Genomic DNA, 18,283 nt, shown 5'->3' with positions numbered 1-18,283 from the left:
CTTTGAAGAACCACGTGGGAAGAACTATTTCCCACCCCCAACCTCGACGGGCGCAGTTCGAGGCAGGTCCCTGGAGCATGCGCAATGACATCTCACCCTCCCCACCCCTTCCTATACCCCACCCGGCTCCTGCATTAAGCCCCGAGTTCGCAGCAGCAGCCCGGTCGGGCCACTGGGGGCGGGCGGGCACAGTTGGGCCATGGCTGAGGGTGAGGATCTGCAGACCTTCACTTCCATCATGGATGCACTAGTCCGCATCAGTGTGAGTTAAGGTGGGGTCAAGGGGAAGGGAGGGGGTGTAGAGGGTCGGGGAAAGCCAGCTCCTTGAACAGGTGGGGATCCAGGAAGAGTCTGGAATGTAGAGACAGGGCTAGTTAAGAGAGAAATAACGGGAAGGCGGAGTGCAGGTGTGCAGGGATCCTGGCGACAGCCGGGTGCTGAGTGCCCTAAAGACTCCCGTCTGCCCGGGAGAAGCGGTCTGGACCCAGCGGGTAGGCTTGGGGCAGCGGCCAGCAGTGCACCAGGGTTATGAGAAGGGGCATGTGAGAGCCTGGATGTTTTCCAAGAAACTGAGGACAGGTCGGGGGGAATGTTGAAAAAGCTTTCCCTAGGTGCAGTTCCCAATTTGGACCCCTCCCGATCCCCCCACCCTACCACCCCCACCCCCTGCGAGCTGCCGTGCAATCTGCGGTTGCCATGGCAACCCGTGCCCGGCTCTCCCAGAGGCGGTGCCAACCCTACTCCCCCCCACCACTTCCTTCCCCCCTCCCTCCCTGTCCCTCCCTCCTTTGTGTCAGCTGCGCCCCTGACCGGGATGGCTGCGAAGAGAGGGACCAAGGTGAGGTGTGGGGGTGGGGAATAGCCAGAAGACCCCTCACCAAAAGGGGGAGGGATACTTCCGGTGGGGAGGGGGCAAGTAGGCGGGGCGCTCCCCCTCCCCCCAGATTGGGCGAAGGGTTGCAGCAGGCCCAGTTTCTCCGCCAGACTGGGCTGGAGACCTCGAGTATTGGAGGCGAAGAGGAATGGCTTGATTTTGGGAGATGGGAAGAAATAGAAGTGAAGAATGGAGGATGGGCGCTGGGGTGGCCACGGGCTAGTGCCCAGCCGGCTCGGAGAGCTAGCGCACCCTGGCCGCGGGGAACTGTCATGCGCCTAAGGGTTGCTAAGAAAAAGGGGCGGGGGACAGCACCCAGATGTAGAATGGGTGGTGTCCTTGAAATAAATCCCAGAAGCCGCCGGTGATTCAGAGGTGGAGGGATGGAGACAGGTGAGCAGGGAGGACTGCCTGCCAGCTCCGCTGTATCCGGAGTGATGGGGGTGGGGCGTGATGCTAGGGGAAGCCTGAGCTCCAGTCATACCTTCGTGCTGGGCCTTAAGTGCTCCAAGGGGGAACAGAAACAGGAGACAGAGAGCTGGGAAGGTGTGTGGACCAACCAAGGCAGGTTCTGGGCCAAAACAGTAGCTTGTACTGCCAAAGGACCGGCTGAGAAACGCCCGAGTGTCCTCGCTCTCACACAGCCTCCTGTCTTTCCACAGACAAGCATGAAGAACATGGAGAAGGAGCTGCTGTGCCCAGTGTGCCAAGAGATGTACAAGCAGCCGCTAGTGCTGCCTTGTACCCACAACGTGTGCCAGGCCTGTGCCAGGGAGGTCTTGGGCCAGCAGGGCTACCTAGGCCATGGTGGGGACCCCAGTTCGGAACCCACTTCTCCTGCTTCTACTCCTTCTACCCGAAGCCCCCGCCTCTCTCGGAGAACTCTCCCCAAGCCAGACCGTTTGGACCGGCTCCTTAAGTCAGGTGGGGCTGGGGTTTGTGGGATGGGGTGGGGATGCAGAAAGATGGGAGAGGGTCGGCGCATCTGTCATTCTGGGGTGGAACTACTTACTGCTTACCTGGGTACTTAGGAGGGCTGAGCTCTGATGCAATGAAAGTCCAGTTTTTAATTGAGCAGAGGCCATCCATCGCCAGTCAACTGTAATTCTAACCTCTGCCTACTGGGTCCTCCCACAGGCTTTGGGACATACCCTGGGCGGAAGCGGGGTGCCTTGCACCCCCAGACGATCATATTCCCGTGCCCAGCCTGCCAAGGCGATGTGGAGCTGGGGGAGCGCGGCCTTTCTGGGCTTTTCCGAAACCTGACCCTAGAGCGCGTGGTGGAGAGGTACCGGCAGAGTGTGAGCGTGGGAGGCGCCATCCTGTGCCAGTTGTGCAAGCCCCCACCTCTAGAGGCCACCAAGGGGTGCACAGAGTGTCGAGCGACCTTCTGCAATGAATGCTTCAAGCTCTTCCACCCCTGGGGCACTCAGAAGGCCCAGCATGAGCCCACTCTGCCCACTCTCTCATTCCGCCCCAAGGTGAGCCCTTTCTTTCGGGGTCTGAAGTGGGAGGGGCATGGTGGTACTGAACCAATGGTTGGGGGTGGCTGGCATTTGGGCTTCCAAAGGGTGGTGGGCCAGGTTGAGTTTTTGTCTGTGTGTGTATGAGTATGTGTGTATGTGTGTGAATAGTGTATATGTGTGAGTGTGTGTGCACACACATGTTTGTGTGTGAGAGAAAGAAACAGACGGGTCTTAGAGCTGGAGAGACGGCTCTGTGATTAAGAGCTCTTCCAGAGAATCCCAGTTTGCTTCCCTGTAATTTCCACTCCCAGCTCCAGGGGATACAACCCCTCTGGCCTCTTCAGGCACCCACACTCACACCCACATTTCCACACATAGTCACACACATACACATAATTCAAAATAAAATACTAAGAGAACAAGACAGAGCCTTGCCATATCGCCCACACTAGCCTTGAACTCATGGCCAGCCCCTTGCCTCCATTTCCTGAGCACTAGACATGAACCGTCACATCTGGCCACCCGGCTCTAACATTCACTGACCAGGTGATTCGGTATCTGTGCACGCTCATCTCATCTTCTGCGCACAGATGAGAGAATCTACCTGCGATATCTGTACCCGAAAGACTGTTGATAGGATCGCAGGAGATGTTGTTGCCTAAAAAAGTGTTATCTGGCCAAGCATGGCGGCACACGCCTGAGTTCCCAGCACTTGGAAGGTTAAATCAAGAGACTCAGAAGTCAAAGGTCAGCCTGGGCTACACAGGAAAACTCTATCTCAAAAAAAGTTGTGTATAGCCAGGCAGTGGTGGCACATATCTTTAGTCCCAGCACTCGAGAGGCAGAGGCAGGCAGATCTCTGTGACCAGCTTGGTCTACAATAGAGTTCCAGGATAGCCAGGATTGTTACACAGGAAAAACCCTGTCTTGAAAAAACAACAAAAAGTTGTTTATATGTAGGATGCCGCTATTCACGGGTACAGCTGTGAACAAAGATGAGCTACAGAGTTATATTAATTATCATCATTGTTGTTACTACTGCATACATATCGGTGTGAAGTAGATGAGGGGAGAGCGGTGCCAGTGAAGTGGACATTGGACAGTTCAGAAGTGTTGTAATGCCAGTATCCACCACCAGGTGGCACTATGGAGCACCACCGCTATTTCCACTCCCATCCATCTCAATGCTGGAGGAGGGTAACCAATTGCTGGTAGGTCAGCACGCTCACAGACGCCGCTGGCTGTTTCACTGTCCTTTGTACCCCTAGGGTCTGATGTGTCCAGATCACAAGGAAGAGGTGACTCACTACTGTAAGACATGCCAACGACTGGTGTGTCAACTCTGCAGGGTACGGCGCACCCACAGTGGACACAAGATCACTCCAGTGCTCAGTGCCTACCAGGCCCTCAAGGTAAAGACCCCTACTTACTCAGCCCCAGGCTCACACACACCAGCACACCCCTCCTAATTACTTGCCTCTGCAGAGTCAGGATAACGCCCACCTCCTTCTTTGCCCTTAGGATAAGCTGACAAAGAGCCTGGCATACATCTTGGGAAACCAGGACACAGTACAGACCCAGATCTGTGAGCTGGAAGAGACCATCAGGCATACTGAGGTGAGGAAAGGCGTGGATGTGGGCCTCGGATCCTGCTTGGATGGGCATCCCCCCCTTGCCTTGCTGCCAGTTCAGAGCCCGCAGGAGGAAGATGTGTGTGGGTGGAGGCTCTGGTTAAACTTCATTGGCAAGCACACCAGTGCCTGGCTTAGGCTGTAGCTAGGGCTGCAATGGGGGTAGGAGTGCCACAGCTGGGGGCTCAGAAGCTCAGATGCGCCTCGGTCAGCCTAGCATGGATACAACCCTACAACTAGGGGTCAGGCGAGGCGCAAACAGCTTCTGCAAGGGTGTCTGAGTTAGCTGACGTGGGAATGGATGATAACGATGACACAGCCACCAGTGTGCCATAGCCAGTGTAATCCTTTCTTGTTTGGGTGAGACATTAGGAGATTAATAACTAATTATAGCCAGCCAGTGGTGGTGCATGCTTTTAATCCCAGCACTTGGGAGACAGAGGCAGGCGGATCTCTGTGAGTTCGAGGCCAGCCTGGTCTACAGAGTAAGTTCCAGGACTGGCTCCAAAGCTATTGGGAAACACTGTTTCAAAAGAAAAAAAGAAAGAAAAGAGAGAGATTAAGACTATGAAAGAGCTAAGGCAAAACATGGCCAGTTAGTGTGACAATGACTACAAGCTGCAGTCCCTTAGCAGCTGTAGGCTCAGAAAGGGCTCTTTCCTGTGTTTTCTGATGTGCATCAAGATAGAAGGGTCCTTCAGAGAAGGCTCTCCTTGACTCACTAGAGCCAAACAACAATCTTGTTTGCCAGACACTGGTATTGAGGCTTCAATATACCCAAGTAACCAACTATTTAAAGAAGCTCTTACTTTCCCCTAGTTTTTAGGCTTTCCCCCTTGGCCTCTTAGCAACATGGCTGTCAGCCCAGGTATTCATTTGTCACATCTAGAGTTGACAGTGAGGCTCAGTGGTGAGCACACATCTCCATCACAAAGAGCAAAGGGGCTGGAGAGATGATCCAGCGGGTGAGATGCTTACTGTCCTTGCAGAGGAACCCAGCTTAGTCCCAGCACCCACACGGCAGCTCATGGTCACCTGACCTCCAGCTCCTTCAGGACTGCTGCACACATGTGGTACTCACAAACACACACAGGCACACACACGGATAAATGAAATCAAGTGTGGTGCTCACAAACACACACAGGCACACACACAGATAAATGAAATCAGGATTTTTTATAAAAATTGTGTTGAAAGACTGTGTATACCTGCTGCATTAATACATGGTCAAGGCCCCAAATCACCACAATAATAAAACACAAAACTGGCAAAATTAAATTTAAATAAATTTGCTGGGCGGTGGTGGCGCACGCCTTTAATCCCAGCACTCAGGAGGCAGAGGCAGGCGGATCTCTGTGAGTTCGAGGCCAGCCTGGTCTACAAGAGTAGTTCCAGGCCGGGCGGTGGTGGCGCACGCCTTTAATCCCAGCACTTGGGAGGCAGAGGTAGGCGGATCTCTGTGAGTTCGAGACCAGCCTGGTCTACAAGAGCTAGTTCCAGGACAGGCTCCAAAGCCACAGAGAAACCCTGTCTCGAAAAACCAAAAAAAAAAAAAGAGTAGTTCCAGGACAGGCTCCAAAGCTACAGAGAAACCCTGTCTCGAAAAAAAAAGAAAAAAAATTAAAGAAATTGTTTAAGTTAAAAATGTAACCATTAGGGCCTGGAGAGATGGCTCAGAGGTTAAGAACACTGGCTGTTCTTCCAGAGGTCCTGAGTTCAATTCCCAGCAACCACATGGTGGCTCATAACCCTCTGTAATGAGGTCTTGTGCCCTCTCCTGGCATAGAGGTGTACATGCAGGAGGATCATTGTATATAAAATAAATAAATCTTTTTTTAAAAAGTAACCATTATTCTTTTCAAAATTTTTTTTAAATATTTATTATGTATACAATATTCTGTCAGTATGACTGAAGGCCAGAAGAGGACGCCAGACCTCCTTACAGATGGTTGTGAGCCACCATGTGGTTGCTGGGAATTGAACTCAGGACCTTTGGAAGAGCAGGCAATGCTCTTAACCACTGAGCCATCTCTCCAGCCCCTCTTTTCAAAATTTTTAAAAAAATTTTAATCATGTGTCATGCATCTGTGTCTCTGTGAGTGTCTGCCATGTGTGTGGGGTGCCCATGGAGTCCTGAGGAATTGAATCTCCTGGAGCTGTAGTTGAAGGTGGCTCAGCTATCTTATATAGATTCTAGGAATTGAACTCGGGTCCTCTGAAGGAGCAATATTTGCTATTAGCCACTGAGTCATCTCTCCAGCACCTGAATTACTATTATTATTTTAATTTTTCAAGACAGATTTTTTTCTGTGTAGCTCTGGCTGTTCTGAAACTCGCTCTTTAGACCAGGCTGGCCTCGAACTCAGAGATCCTCCTGACTCTGCCTCCAAGGCCATCCCGGGTTCTCCCAGAGAACACTGACTTGGTGGCTCACAACTGTCTGTGGTTCTGTTCTGTAGTATCTGATGGCCCTCTTCTGGTCTTCACGGGTACCAGACACACACTTGTGTACCTACAATCATATAGGCAAACACCTGTACACATAAAATAATAAAAATGCATTTTAAAAGATTCCCAAGTAGGTATCGAATTAATATGACTTTTGTACTTTTTTCCTGTGTTAGTTTGGTTTCTTAGATCAAACCAAAAATCTAGGAAATAGAAGGGGCCTCTCTCTCCTCTGACCTACAACTGTGGCGTAGCACTCAGGAAAGTCAGCACAGATAATCAGGAGGTGACCACACCTGCGGCGTAGGTGCCTTGCCGTGACCCTGGCCCAATTGAGATAGCGGGTTAAATTTGCCCAGATTCCCTAGGATAGTATGGTATGGCGTCTTAGGTCCAAGCGCTGCTGTCTCCAAGAAGACAGTTCGGTCACTCATCCCTTGGGTTTTGCTCCTTGGACAGGTGAGTGGTCAGCAGGCGAAGGAGGAGGTGTCACAGCTGGTTCGGGGACTGGGGGCCGTGCTGGAAGAGAAGCGGGCCTCTCTGCTGCAGGCCATTGAAGAGTGCCAGCAAGAACGGTTATCACGGCTCAGCGCCCAGATTCATGAACATCAGAGCCTGCTGGACGGCTCGGGTTTGGTGGGTTATGCCCAGGAAGTCCTTAAGGAAACAGATCAGCCTTGCTTTGTGCAAGCAGCCAAACAGCTGCATAACAGGTACTGAGGGGCGTGGTACAAGGGTGCAGGCTCCAGGGAGGTGGGCATCACGGGTGTAGCTAGTGCCTAGGACAACAGTGATTATAGAATATGCAGGTGGAGAGCTGGAGCCCCGAGAATTTTCATATGGTCAGACTGATGCTAGTGTCTTCTGAGGAGTGAGGTGGAGACCTGAAGCAGAGAGCGAGGCTCTAGGGTAGGCAGGGCAGGGTCTTGAGGAGGGGTTGCTGCCCGCCTGGCCGTGCCTGACCCTTGTCTGCCCCATTCTAGGATTGCCCGAGCTACTGAGGCCCTGCAGACGTTCCGGCCAGCTGCCAGCTCCTCCTTCCGCCATTGTCAGCTGGATGTGGGGCGTGAGATGAAGCTGCTGACGGAGCTTAACTTCCTGAGAGGTAAGGAGCTAGCCAGGCCCATGTCCAACCAGAGCCTTCTTCCCTTTCCCCTCAGCAGCGGACCCGGGGGGCAGTGCCCACCAGGGACCTCCTGGCCTCCTGCCTGGCCTGGCCAGCCACTCCCACCCAGCCAACCCCGCCACACCATCCTACCGCGCTCAGCGCTGCTTCTCCCTCTCTCTTTGTAGGCTGTGGCCACGGCGGACTGTGCTCCGGAACACCCCAGGCAAGTCAGCAGCCCTGCCCTGGGGGCCCTGCCACCCGCCGGGCCCCCTCCCTACTCCCTCCCTGCGCTCCCACACAGCTTGGCCACCCACATATTGCTTCCTTGGTCTTCCCACTTGACAAATGCCCTGTCTCTTCCACCTTCTTTAGGCTATTGCATAATCCTGGTTCTCCTGACCTCTTGTTATCTTGGCCTTTGCCCTCTGGACTTTCCTTCTCTTCCTCTTGACCCACATGCACTGCCCTGCTAGCAGGCTTACTCTCCTCTGCTCCCCTTCTGTTTTCTGTCTTGCTGACCCTGTTCCCCCTCCTGACCTTTTCGCATCCCTTCCTGCTCAGGGCTCTCTTGCCTGGGTTCCAGTAGCCTTTCCTGCCTCGTTCTGGGGCTTCTCCTAACTCAGAGAACCTACGCTTGTAAGGGCCCTCAGAACGCAATTGGTCTGACGCTGTCATTTGAGTGAGGAGAAAGCTGAGGCCCAGAGAGGGAAAGTGGCTCACTTCCGGCCAACCTAGGGCAGTGGCAGACTTGGACCAGAGCTCAGGCTCCTGCTCCCTGCCCAGCATTTGCCCACTTCTTTCTCCTTTGGGCCCTGTCTTGCCCACCCAGGTTTCTTCCCCCGGCTCCCTCACCTGCACTCACCCCCCGGCTCCCGCTGCTTCCTCTTTCCCGCCTGCCCCTTTCTCCACGCCAGGCCGGCGGCCAGACCCTGACTGACCCTTGTTGTCTCTTCCCACAGTGCCTGAGGCTCCTGTCATTGACACCCAGCGCACCTTCGCCTATGACCAAATCTTCCTGTGCTGGCGGCTGCCCCCCCACTCACCACCTGCTTGGCATTACACTGTTGAATTCCGGCGTACGGATGTCCCTGCCCAGCCAGGCCCTGCACGCTGGCAGCGTCGGGAGGAGGTGAGGGGCACCAGTGCCCTTCTTGAGAACCCTGACACAGGCTCTGTGTATGTGCTGCGTGTCCGTGGCTGCAACAAGGCTGGCTATGGCGAGTACAGTGAGGACGTGCATCTACACACGCCTCCAGCCCCTGGTGAGTACACAGACGCATGGCTTTATTGGTGAGTCTAGTTCGTGCAGAGGGCACAGAATGGCCCAGGTGGGCACAGGAAGAGCAGTTGAATACAATTTGATTTATACGATTTGTACAATTTAATTTGTGGGTTACACTCATTTCCTCTGGAGCTAAACTGCCCCGGTTCAAAACCCACCCTTGACAACTGCGTCCTTAGCCACAAGTTTTTTTCCTTCTCTGAACTTCAGAGTCTTCTTCTACAGAGGTAATAATAATACTTAATAGAGTGGTTTGATAATTAACACATTATAGACAGCACATGTACAGACTTAGCCCTGACTCACAGTAAAGGCTCAGTCCCTGTTAGCGAGGTGGCTTGCCAAGTGTACTCACCACTTGGGTAAAGGTCAGAAGAGATGAGGTTGGGTATAGGGCTCAGGTATGAGCGTATGAGGACAGAGCATGAGCGGGAAGTCACGGTCAGTGGAACAGGACGGCTGGAGACGGTACACAAGGCCAGTGGAAGACAGGCTGCAGAGACACTGAGTCAGCTAGAGACCCGCCCGCTAGTCATCTCTGAAGCTCTTCCTGGGGCCCCATGCCTATTTGGGGTGCTGCTTTCTTCCCTATGTCCCTATTTCAATTCCCCACACCCATTCTTTGGGCCCCTTCCAGTTCCTGGTGACTGAATCTCTTGACACCACGTTCCCAATGTTTGTGCTGACACCCATGACCCCAGTGCCAGTGTGTGTCCCTGAAACCTTTCCTTCTGTCTTAACCTCCTCCTGCTTCTAGTCCTGCACTTCTTCCTTGACGGCCGCTGGGGTGCGAGCCGAGAGCGGCTAGCTATCAGCAAGGACCAGCGAGCGGTGCGGAGCATTCCGGGGCTTCCCTTGCTGCTGGCTGCTGAGCGGCTGCTCACGGGCTGTCATCTGAGTGTGGACGTGGTCCTGGGTGATGTGGCTGTGACCCAGGGCCGCAGCTACTGGGCCTGTGCAGTAGACCCTGCCTCCTACTTGGTCAAGGTGGGCGTCGGGCTGGAGAGCAAGCTTCAGGAAAGCTTCCAGGGTGCCCCGGATGTGATCAGCCCCAGGTCAGGCCCTTCTGCAAGGGATGGGGGATAAAGCCCTGGGAAAGGAGCTGGGGTTGGCAAGGGTGGTACAGGGAGCACAGATTTGCTGAGGTGCGGCTGGGGAGGGGTAAGAGCAAGTAGCATGGACGCCAGACTGGGAGGCTTACGGATGTAGACTCAGGAGAAGGGTCTTTGAGGGCGGGGTTTCAGAGTGTATGCCTGAAGAATGGGTTGATAGAAGGCAGAGCTATTCCGTCTTCCTTCTGTCTGTCACTCAGGACCAGTGCTCCACCTATCTAAGCTCCCTGTCCTTTCCCCGAGCACTTCATTTCCATGCGAAGCTGTCTCTCCAAGACCCTTAACCTACCTCTCTCTCACCATCTCAAAGGTTCCCTTAAAGCGATCTCTGCAGCCCTCCTCGCCTCCCATGCCTCATTAATACCTCTTCCCACATTTCCCTCCTGAACCTTCTTTCCCGAGTTCTCCATCCTTCAACATCCCATTTCTTCAAGATACCTTCTCCCCAACTAAAATTCCCTTTAGAATTCTGTTGTCCGCATCCCTGTATCCCTCTAGCGTCCTGACACTAATCCATCCTCATCTCTCTTCCACCGCCACCTTCCTGACCCTAGCTCTGCACTGCCCCCCCCCCCCGCATCTTAATCACTGTGCTGTCAGCACCGTGTCCCTAAGCTGAGGTCCCTCAGCAGCACCTTTGACCCTGACAGGCCAAGCCCCTCGTTCTTCAGTGTGCTCTAGTAACCGCCCATCTCTCTTTCCCATAACCCCTTTCTCGTGCATTCTCCTCTCCTTTCTTCTTTCTTACACAAACTGAAGCCTCAAGCCTTACACTCTGACCTTTGCCACCTCAACATGTGTTCACCTTAGTACCTGCACCCTCTTGTTCCCCAACATCCCACCCTTCCAACATTTCAGCTCCCTGGTCCTTCCCCCATTCCCTTCCTCCACCTCCCAACATCCTCTTTCCCGATTGCCACTCTTACAGATACGACCCAGACAGCGGGCACGACAGCGGTGCCGAAGATGCTACAGTGGAAGCGTTGCCACCCTTTGCCTTCCTCACCATTGGCATGGGCAAGATCCTGCTGGGCTCCGGAGCAAGTTCAAACGCAGGGCTGACAGGGAGGGATGGCCCAGCAGCCAGCTGCACAGTGCCCCTGCCACCCCGCCTGGGCATCTGCTTGGACTACGAGCGGGGGCGAGTTTCCTTCCTGGATGCTGTGTCCTTCCGTGGGCTCCTCGAGTGCCCCCTGGACTGCTCAGGGCCTGTGTGCCCTGCCTTCTGCTTCATTGGTGGTGGTGCTGTACAGCTGCAGGAGCCTGTGGGCACCAAGCCTGAGAGGAAAGTCACCATCGGGGGCTTTGCCAAGCTGGACTGAGCCTTCCAGCCCCCGATTCCAGACCTGACCTCTGCTCCCCAAGGGTCCAGGCAGCAGGTTGTTTACCCAGCAGCTCCCCCCCCAACTTTCCCTAACTATGTGTGTGGTCCTGCCCTATACCTTGCCAGCCGTGTCTTCCCAGGGCTTCCCTTGACTGAGGGGCTCTCCCCTGCTTCCCTCTGGATGTCCTCCATTCTTTGTTACCTGTTGGCCTAGGCTCCAGGCCCTGCCCTTGGAGTCTTAACTAAGGCATAGAAAGCCCCTGACCCATCCCTGTCCTGTGCCCCTGAGGCTATTGGGAGGGAGGGCACCTGGAACAGTGGGTGTGGTTGACAGCTCTGCCCTTTGCCTTGCCAAGCTCCCTGCTCCATTGATGCTGAACCACAGCCTTGGCAGCCAGGCTTTGCGCCTCCCCCATGAGGGAGGAGGACCTACCGTTTTATTTGGGTCCCTATACCCCCCAACCGCATGTCCCTTCTGTCCCTCTTCTCCCTCTTGCATGCTTTTCCTATCCTGCATCCATTCCAACGTGCCAAGTCTCCCTTGGGAACCCAACTGAGGCTGGTGTCCCCATTGGGTTGGGCCAAGCTAGGCCTCTGGTGCCTGCTGCCGCCTCCTTGCAGTGGGCATGGCTAGGTCTGTGCTGAGCCGCAGCTGTCATTCTCATGGTTTAGAAACAATAAATGGTGACACCAGGCGCATTTCTGCTTTCCTGGAGTGTGGCCATTCCTGGGAGTTTCCGGTCTAGTTGGCGTGGTAATGGCACCCAAGGGATGAAGGTCCTTAAGTTAGGTGTGCACAGCCTCCCACGACACCCACCACCGGGAGGGCGCAACACTGACGGCTAGAGTCACCACCCAGCTTGGGCATCTGGACCACAGCAATGGACCCTGTGGGGGTGTGGCTGAGAACGTGGTGTGGTGTCTGGGCCCAATGAGGTCAGGAAACTAGAACCACTTCCTCATTCCCAGGGTGCCAGAGAGCCCACCCAGAGGCAGCGATGGGTGGAATGGCAAAAGGCCAGGGCCTGGTGCCAGCAGCACCCGGATCTGTCCCAGCCCTGGCTTATCATGGCTGTATTGACTCTTCCACTGTTATCTGTGGCCCAAGGATTTGCTTCACACCTGGACAACTAAGAATAGAACTACCGTAGGGGCACCATGCCAGCCGGAGAGGGACATGGCGCGGGCTGAGGCCAGGTCAGGGGCAGGCCCAATGGAGTTAGCCTTGGTTTCATTTCCTTCTTCCTTCAGGGCTGCCAGGCATGGGGGGGGGGGGGATTCTGGGTTCCTTTGCAGGTCACCTCTTTGTCCCAATGTCACTTCTTCCCCATATCCCCGTGTTTTCAAATGTACCTGCCCCTCCATGCCTCCTTGCCTTCAGGAATTTTCATCCCCAGATCCCTGGAGGCCCCTCATAGACGCACTCTGCCCCCTTTGGTCCGGAAGTTTGCCGATGAAGAATCACGGTTGACATAACTAACAGGAGGGCCCCCTTTTATTCACTGTGTCTGCTTTCCCATGCCCATCTCCCGGCTTTCTAGGCCAGTCCTGAGAGGCCCCACTGCACCCCTGCCTCAGGGCATCCCCCAGGGCAGAGCTGGGCTTCACCAGGCTCAGATGGCTGAGACATTTGGCAGTCTCAGCAAGGCTGTGAGCAGCCTACCAGAACTCCAGCTCAGCAGCCCAGATCAGAGTGCAGGGGTCTAGCACTGGAAACCGAGGGGGCAGACTGCCACCGCTGCCCCGAGGTGGTGACAGGTCCCCTACAAGTTGGCAGAAGTGGTTGCCACTGCTGGGTTGGTGTACGATAGGCTGCTACCACCATTACCTGCAGAAACCTGAGCGAAGGGAAAATGAATTCAGGTGAAAGAACCCCGATGGCACCCCAGGCTATTGGCCTGGCATGCTCTCAAGGAGTTAATTCCGAGTGTGCACCTGCTGGGCCTCAGAGCAGCCAGGTGACTGTAAACACCCAACTCCTCCACTGCCCCCCCTCCCCTGGCTCTAAGTCCCCAGCCCTCTTGTAGGCCCCTCCTTCCTGTCCCTTTTTCCTCTTATTTTTTGATCATCTGGCCCAACAGGCTGTGTGTGTGTGTGTGTGTGTGTGTGTGTGTGTGTGCGTGTGTGTGTGTGTGTGCGCTGTGTGTGTAGAGAGATCCCTGGGAGGAGGAGAATGGGGCAAGAAAAGGAAGCTCTTGTCCCTTCCCACCCACTGGCCTTTTGGTCTCAGGTGGCCACAGTAATGATTTACTAGATCTACAGAGAGACTGGGTGAGGAAAGAGGGAAGGGCCTTTGCTTTCCTAAAACTCACAAGAACCCTCTGGGCACACTGCTCTCACTGGAGGAAGCTTCTGTTCCTCCCGAGTTCCGTATCTACTCCCCAGCCCCTAAGAGGTGAGTGAGACAGGAATGCTCACTCCTTCAGGCAGGGCTCCCTGGGCACAGTACCCCCTCACTTCACCTTGGGCATCCTAATGAGCACTCTGCTACGGTTCAGAGTTCAGTCAGAGGTGAGGGCAAGGGTTTTTAGAGCCGTTCCTTTCTTTCTTCTGTAGTCTCCAAGACCTGGTCCTCAGAACTGCACCTTCATTCCCCACCTTGCCAGGCTCTCCACTGCTCAGCTCTCTAAAGCACCTTGGGTCTCCAAAAAACCCTCACCAAGCCAGGGCCCCTGCCCCAAACAGTGGGACACAGATTTACCTCCTCATAGGAGCTACGTTTGGTGCTGCCAGGGGGCACATAGCGCCCATGAGTGTGGTAGGTGGGATATTCACTCATTGGGTGGTAGGTGTCCTGGGTCGGAAAGATGTCCAGCTGCCCATAGTTCTTTCGGCGGCACTGACACACTGCCTGGGGAAACAAGAGGTTATGCTGGCCCATGGGGTCTCATTTAGCGGGGCACATGGGTGAAGGCCTGAGACTTACCAGTGCAAGGAGATAGATGATGGCCAAAGCAACCAAAACACAGACCAGCACCAGCAGGGCAACGCCCCAGCCTGGCACGCCAGGCCAGGACTGGGCAGAGGAAGGGAACTGCATCTCATCCACTGAAAGGGAGAACAGTGGTCGGGGAAGTCCCCCAAAGGAGGCGGACCTTCCTCGGCTAGCACCAAAAGTGCACAGGTGCCAGAGCTGGAGATGTTGCCCTACCAGTGACTTCGGAGATAACCAAATTATAGTCTTCTGCCTCCTTTGCGTGCTGTGAAAGCCGCGACTTCACCTCAGAGGCACTGGCAGCACCCTCCCGGAAAATCAGAGTCGACTCCACCACCACCGAGCCTGACCTGGTCACAGGAAACGGGTGGTTCAGCCATGGGGATCTGCTTATGGGTCAGCATTTCCCCCACATCACAAAGTCAGATGTCCACCCCACCCTGAGTCATATCCACACTGTACCTGAACTTGATGGTAGAGATCCCCAGAAAATCTTCGTTAAAAATCTGCAGAAACTGGGATAAGAAGAGAGGGCTCAAATTTGACGCAATGGGTCCAAGCAGTCCTGCAGAGCTGCTTCAGAAGAGCAGGGCAGAGGCCAGGCTAGTACCCACCAGTTCAGAAATGTTCCACTTCAGTGCTTTGTAGTAGTTGGAGCTGGGGTCTTCCAGGGAAGAATTAAACTGCTGGTTCCAAATGTGAAACGACAAGAAGAAGAAAGACACCTCAAGCGACACTTGGGGCGAAGTATTCCTGGAGAAGGCCGGGGAAAGGACTGTGCTAAGGGGGACCGTGCTGTTGCCGGAGATGGCAAGGGTGGTGGGAGTAACAGGGTGCTGGCTTGGGGCTGGAGATTGAGTACCATTGCCAGCTGGAGTTGTAGCAGCCATTGTAGAACTGTTATTTCGGATTGGAGTGGTAGCTGAGCTGGTAGTTGGCACCAAGGAGCCATTGTGGACTGGGGTGATGGTAGAGCCTAAAGTAGCCTTGGTAGTAGAGACTGAGGTGCCACCGTACACTGGAGTGGTGGCCAAGTCTGATTCGGAGCTATTAGTCATAGATGAGGCACTACTGTGGGCTGGACTGGTGGCTGAGACCAATGCAGGGCTGGTAGTTGGAACCGAAGAGCCATTGTGGATTGGAGTGTTGGCTGAGCCTGATATAGCCATGGTGATTTGGATGGAGGAACCGGTGTGGACTGGAGTGGTAGCTGAGTCCATTGTAGAGTTAGTGGCTGGAGCAGAGGTACCACTGTGGACTGGCGTGCTGGCCAAGTCCACCGTAGAGCTGGTGGCCGGGACAGAGACACCACCGTGACCTGGAGTGGTGACCGAGTCCACTGTAGAGTTGGTGGCCGGGGCAGAGACACCACCGTGACCTGGAGTGGTGACCGAGTCCACTGTAGAGTTGGTGGCCGGGGCAGAGACACCACCGTGAGCTGGGGTGGTGACCGAGTCCACTGTAGAGTTGGTGGCCGGGGCAGAGACACCACCGTGACCTGGAGTGGTGACCGAGTCCACTGTAGAGTTGGTGGCCGGGGCAGAGACACCACCGTGAGCTGGGGTGGTGACCGAGTCCACTGTAGAGTTGGTGGCCGGGGCAGAGGCACCACCGTGAGCTGGGGTGGTGACCGAGTCCAATGTAGAGCTGGTGGCCGGGGCAGAGACACCACCGTGACCTGGAGTGGTGACCGAGTCCAATGTAGAGCTGGTGGCCGGGGCAGAGACACCACCGTGAGCTGGGGCGGTGACCGAGTCCAATGTAGAGCTGGTGGCCGGGGCAGAGACACCACCGTGAGCTGGGGCGGTGACCGAGTCCAATGTAGAGCTGGTGGCCGGGGCAGAGACACCACCGTGAGCTGGGGCGGTGACCGAGTCCACTGTAGAGTTGGTGGCCGGGGCAGAGGCACCACCGTGACCTGGGGTGATAGTCAAGGTTGAGGAACTGTTGGTATCCTGAGATGAGGTGACACTGTTTTGATCTGGAAGGGCAAAAAGGCCTGAACCAGAGTGGAAGGTGGGGAGTAGATCGTTTTTACGTGCACACACCTCTCAACAGAGGTGGACACTAGGTTGCTTCAGGTAACCTGCATGATTTCTGGCTGGAGCCAGAAACTGTAAGGCTGACAACCCTCTCTCTCCCTCTCTAAGAGACTCACCCACTACTCTCTCCCTCTCTAAGAGACTCACCCCTGCTTCCGGCTCATTCATCCCTCCACTACTACTTTTGAGACAAGGACTCACACTGCGGCCCAGGCTGGCCTTGACCTAGCCACTGCACACAGCCTGGCCCATTTTCCCACTACCTCTCCTTACACAGCCGGCCCTCTCCACTCCCCACAAACATCAGAGCATTGCCTACTATGGTGCCCACTCTCCTGGGGTCTTAGCCTTTTTCTTTCACTCCGGCAATACTGTGCCATCTCTGTCTGCCATGCATGACTTTCGTAATGCAAAGGCCACAGAAAGGTGACGAGTGGCACCTGAACAGCCCAGTCCCTCCCCACCCCCACCACGTGCCTCTCACCTGTTACAAGCGCTATAAGTAACGTCAGGAAGAAAAGAGCCCGGACGCCTGGGGTCATGGTGGTGGTGAGCAGGCGGGAAGGGGGCAGAAACAGATTCAAGGCGGGTGCTGCCTGTGTGCGATGGAGCAGCTCTGGTGCCCGCCGCTTTATACCAGCACCCCTCCCGCCCTAGGCACAGCTAGAGCAGGTGACAGGTAACAAAACTCCGCCCCCCTCCCCTAGCTTTTCCTCCTCCTCCTCCCCAACTATTCCTGTGTAGGGTACTTGGGCTCCAATCACTCAACCTTATGACAACCTGTTTATTCTCCAATTGGCCTCCCCCTTTTACAAACCAGTTCTTGACTTCCCCAGGTGTGTATGTGGAGGAGACCTGGGACCTCCTGGCTCTGGTTTAAGCCCCAGAGCAACAGCCAAGCTGAGGAAAGGCAGCACAGACAGGGCCCGGGCTTCGAGCCCAGAGAAACCCATCCCCAGGACCCCCAATCCCTTTTCCTGTTCTCTCTGCGGGTCCTTGAAACCCGCTTTCCATAGGTTGAGAGGACACAAGGGGGCTGGATAATAGTGGACAGGTCGCCCCCCCCCCCCCCCGCCCCACTTCCCGGAATAGCCCCACCCTTCTAGCCACTCCCTGTACTCTGAAAACCACAGTCTCCGCCCCTGCCAGACTTTCCAGTAGCCTGGGTCCCTCTTTGGCTTGCTTCTGAGAAAGGCGGTGGGAGTAAATTTCCACTTAAAAAGGACAAAACTGGGGCTCTACCGAAGCCTGAGGTCCTTCCTGGCCAACTCTCCACCTTGAGTGACAGGCGGGCCGGTCCTTCTGGTCGGGAACGCCTGCCCTCTAGTGGTCAGCGGGGACCATGGCGCGGCCGACCCGCACCAGCCAAGTGAGAAGGCTAGACATAGCACAGCCCAAGTAGAGACAGATCTTAGGGACGTTGATGGGCCTTAACGAAAAGGATCAATGCCTAGGACAGATCGGAAGGATTGCACAGTGAGGTGGAGGAGCAAGGATCAGTACTTTGGATACTCAGACTTCTGGGGTTTATGTCTGGGGGAAATGATGCTAAGTGGATGGGGTCCCAAGGTATGTGGAAGGGGGCATCAAGTTGTGTGATGACATCAGAATGTGGGAGTGGGACAGGTTGTTTGCGGGCATCCAGGCAGCGAGTAGATGGGGCAACCATGGAATTTGGGAGCTCAGAGTTGTATTTGGGAGAGGAACGGTATTTGGGACGGACAGGCACATGGTGCAGGGCAAACTCGTGTGTGTATTTAGGGAGGAGAGGTATTCTGAAGGTCAGAAATAGTTGGGGACAGGGAGGGCTTTCGGTTCACAGCAGCATGCGAACTGAGGGTACCAGGTCAGATCCTGCAGGTGTAGGTTGCAGTGTAAACCAACAGGAGCAGTTACAACTGTAGTAGGCAAACAATTCTTAGTCCCAACGAATATAAAACGGAAGCTAATACTTTAGAAAGCATTTCGGAGGTGCATGAAGGGAGGCATGGGACCCACGCTCCTGCCGTTTGTCGTGCCTCTGAGCGATTTTGTGAGGCCGGCTCCAGGCAGCGTGGGGAT

General features: G+C 55.0%; 2 protein-coding genes across 6 annotated transcripts; one reads left to right on the top strand and one right to left on the bottom strand.

Annotated features, from left to right (window-relative positions):
• Positions 1-139: 139 nt before the first annotated feature.
• Trim46 (tripartite motif containing 46) lies at positions 140-11,905 on the top strand. Of its 4 annotated transcripts, none has more exons than XM_057793952.1 (10): positions 140-262; positions 1,537-1,798; positions 2,012-2,355; positions 3,609-3,752; positions 3,862-3,957; positions 6,879-7,132; positions 7,403-7,524; positions 8,487-8,789; positions 9,567-9,864; positions 10,850-11,905. In XM_057793952.1, exons 1-10 carry the CDS (start codon positions 200-202, stop codon positions 11,241-11,243), a joined length of 2,280 nt encoding a protein of 759 aa, XP_057649935.1. In that variant the 5' UTR covers positions 140-199; the 3' UTR covers positions 11,244-11,905. The 4 variants fall into 4 exon arrangements, with proteins under 4 accessions (XP_057649935.1, XP_057649938.1, XP_057649936.1 ...); XM_057793955.1 differs by having other exon boundaries at positions 204-272; XM_057793953.1 differs by lacking the exon at positions 140-262 and adding an exon at positions 815-838.
• An 802-nt stretch (positions 11,906-12,707) lies between these two features.
• Positions 12,708-16,839, bottom strand: Muc1 (mucin 1, cell surface associated). 2 transcript variants are annotated; one of them, XM_057793453.1, is made up of 7 exons: positions 16,707-16,839; positions 14,795-16,161; positions 14,643-14,695; positions 14,397-14,530; positions 14,172-14,293; positions 13,947-14,096; positions 12,708-13,083 (listed from the first exon to the last, which is right to left on the bottom strand). In XM_057793453.1, the coding sequence occupies exons 1-7, from the start codon at positions 16,762-16,764 to the stop codon at positions 13,009-13,011; spliced, it is 1,959 nt and encodes a 652-aa protein (XP_057649436.1). In that variant the 5' UTR covers positions 16,765-16,839; the 3' UTR covers positions 12,708-13,008. The 2 variants fall into 2 exon arrangements, with proteins under 2 accessions (XP_057649436.1, XP_057649437.1); XM_057793454.1 differs by having other exon boundaries at positions 12,709-13,083; positions 14,795-16,098.
• Positions 16,840-18,283: the final 1,444 nt, after the last annotated feature.

This window comes from Chionomys nivalis, chromosome 18 (assembly GCF_950005125.1).
Source record: "Chionomys nivalis chromosome 18, mChiNiv1.1, whole genome shotgun sequence".
In the NCBI taxonomy this organism is placed as follows: domain Eukaryota; kingdom Metazoa; phylum Chordata; class Mammalia; order Rodentia; family Cricetidae; genus Chionomys; species Chionomys nivalis.
Note: the sequence above shows the minus strand (reverse complement) of the source record. Positions and strands in the feature narration are given on the sequence as shown.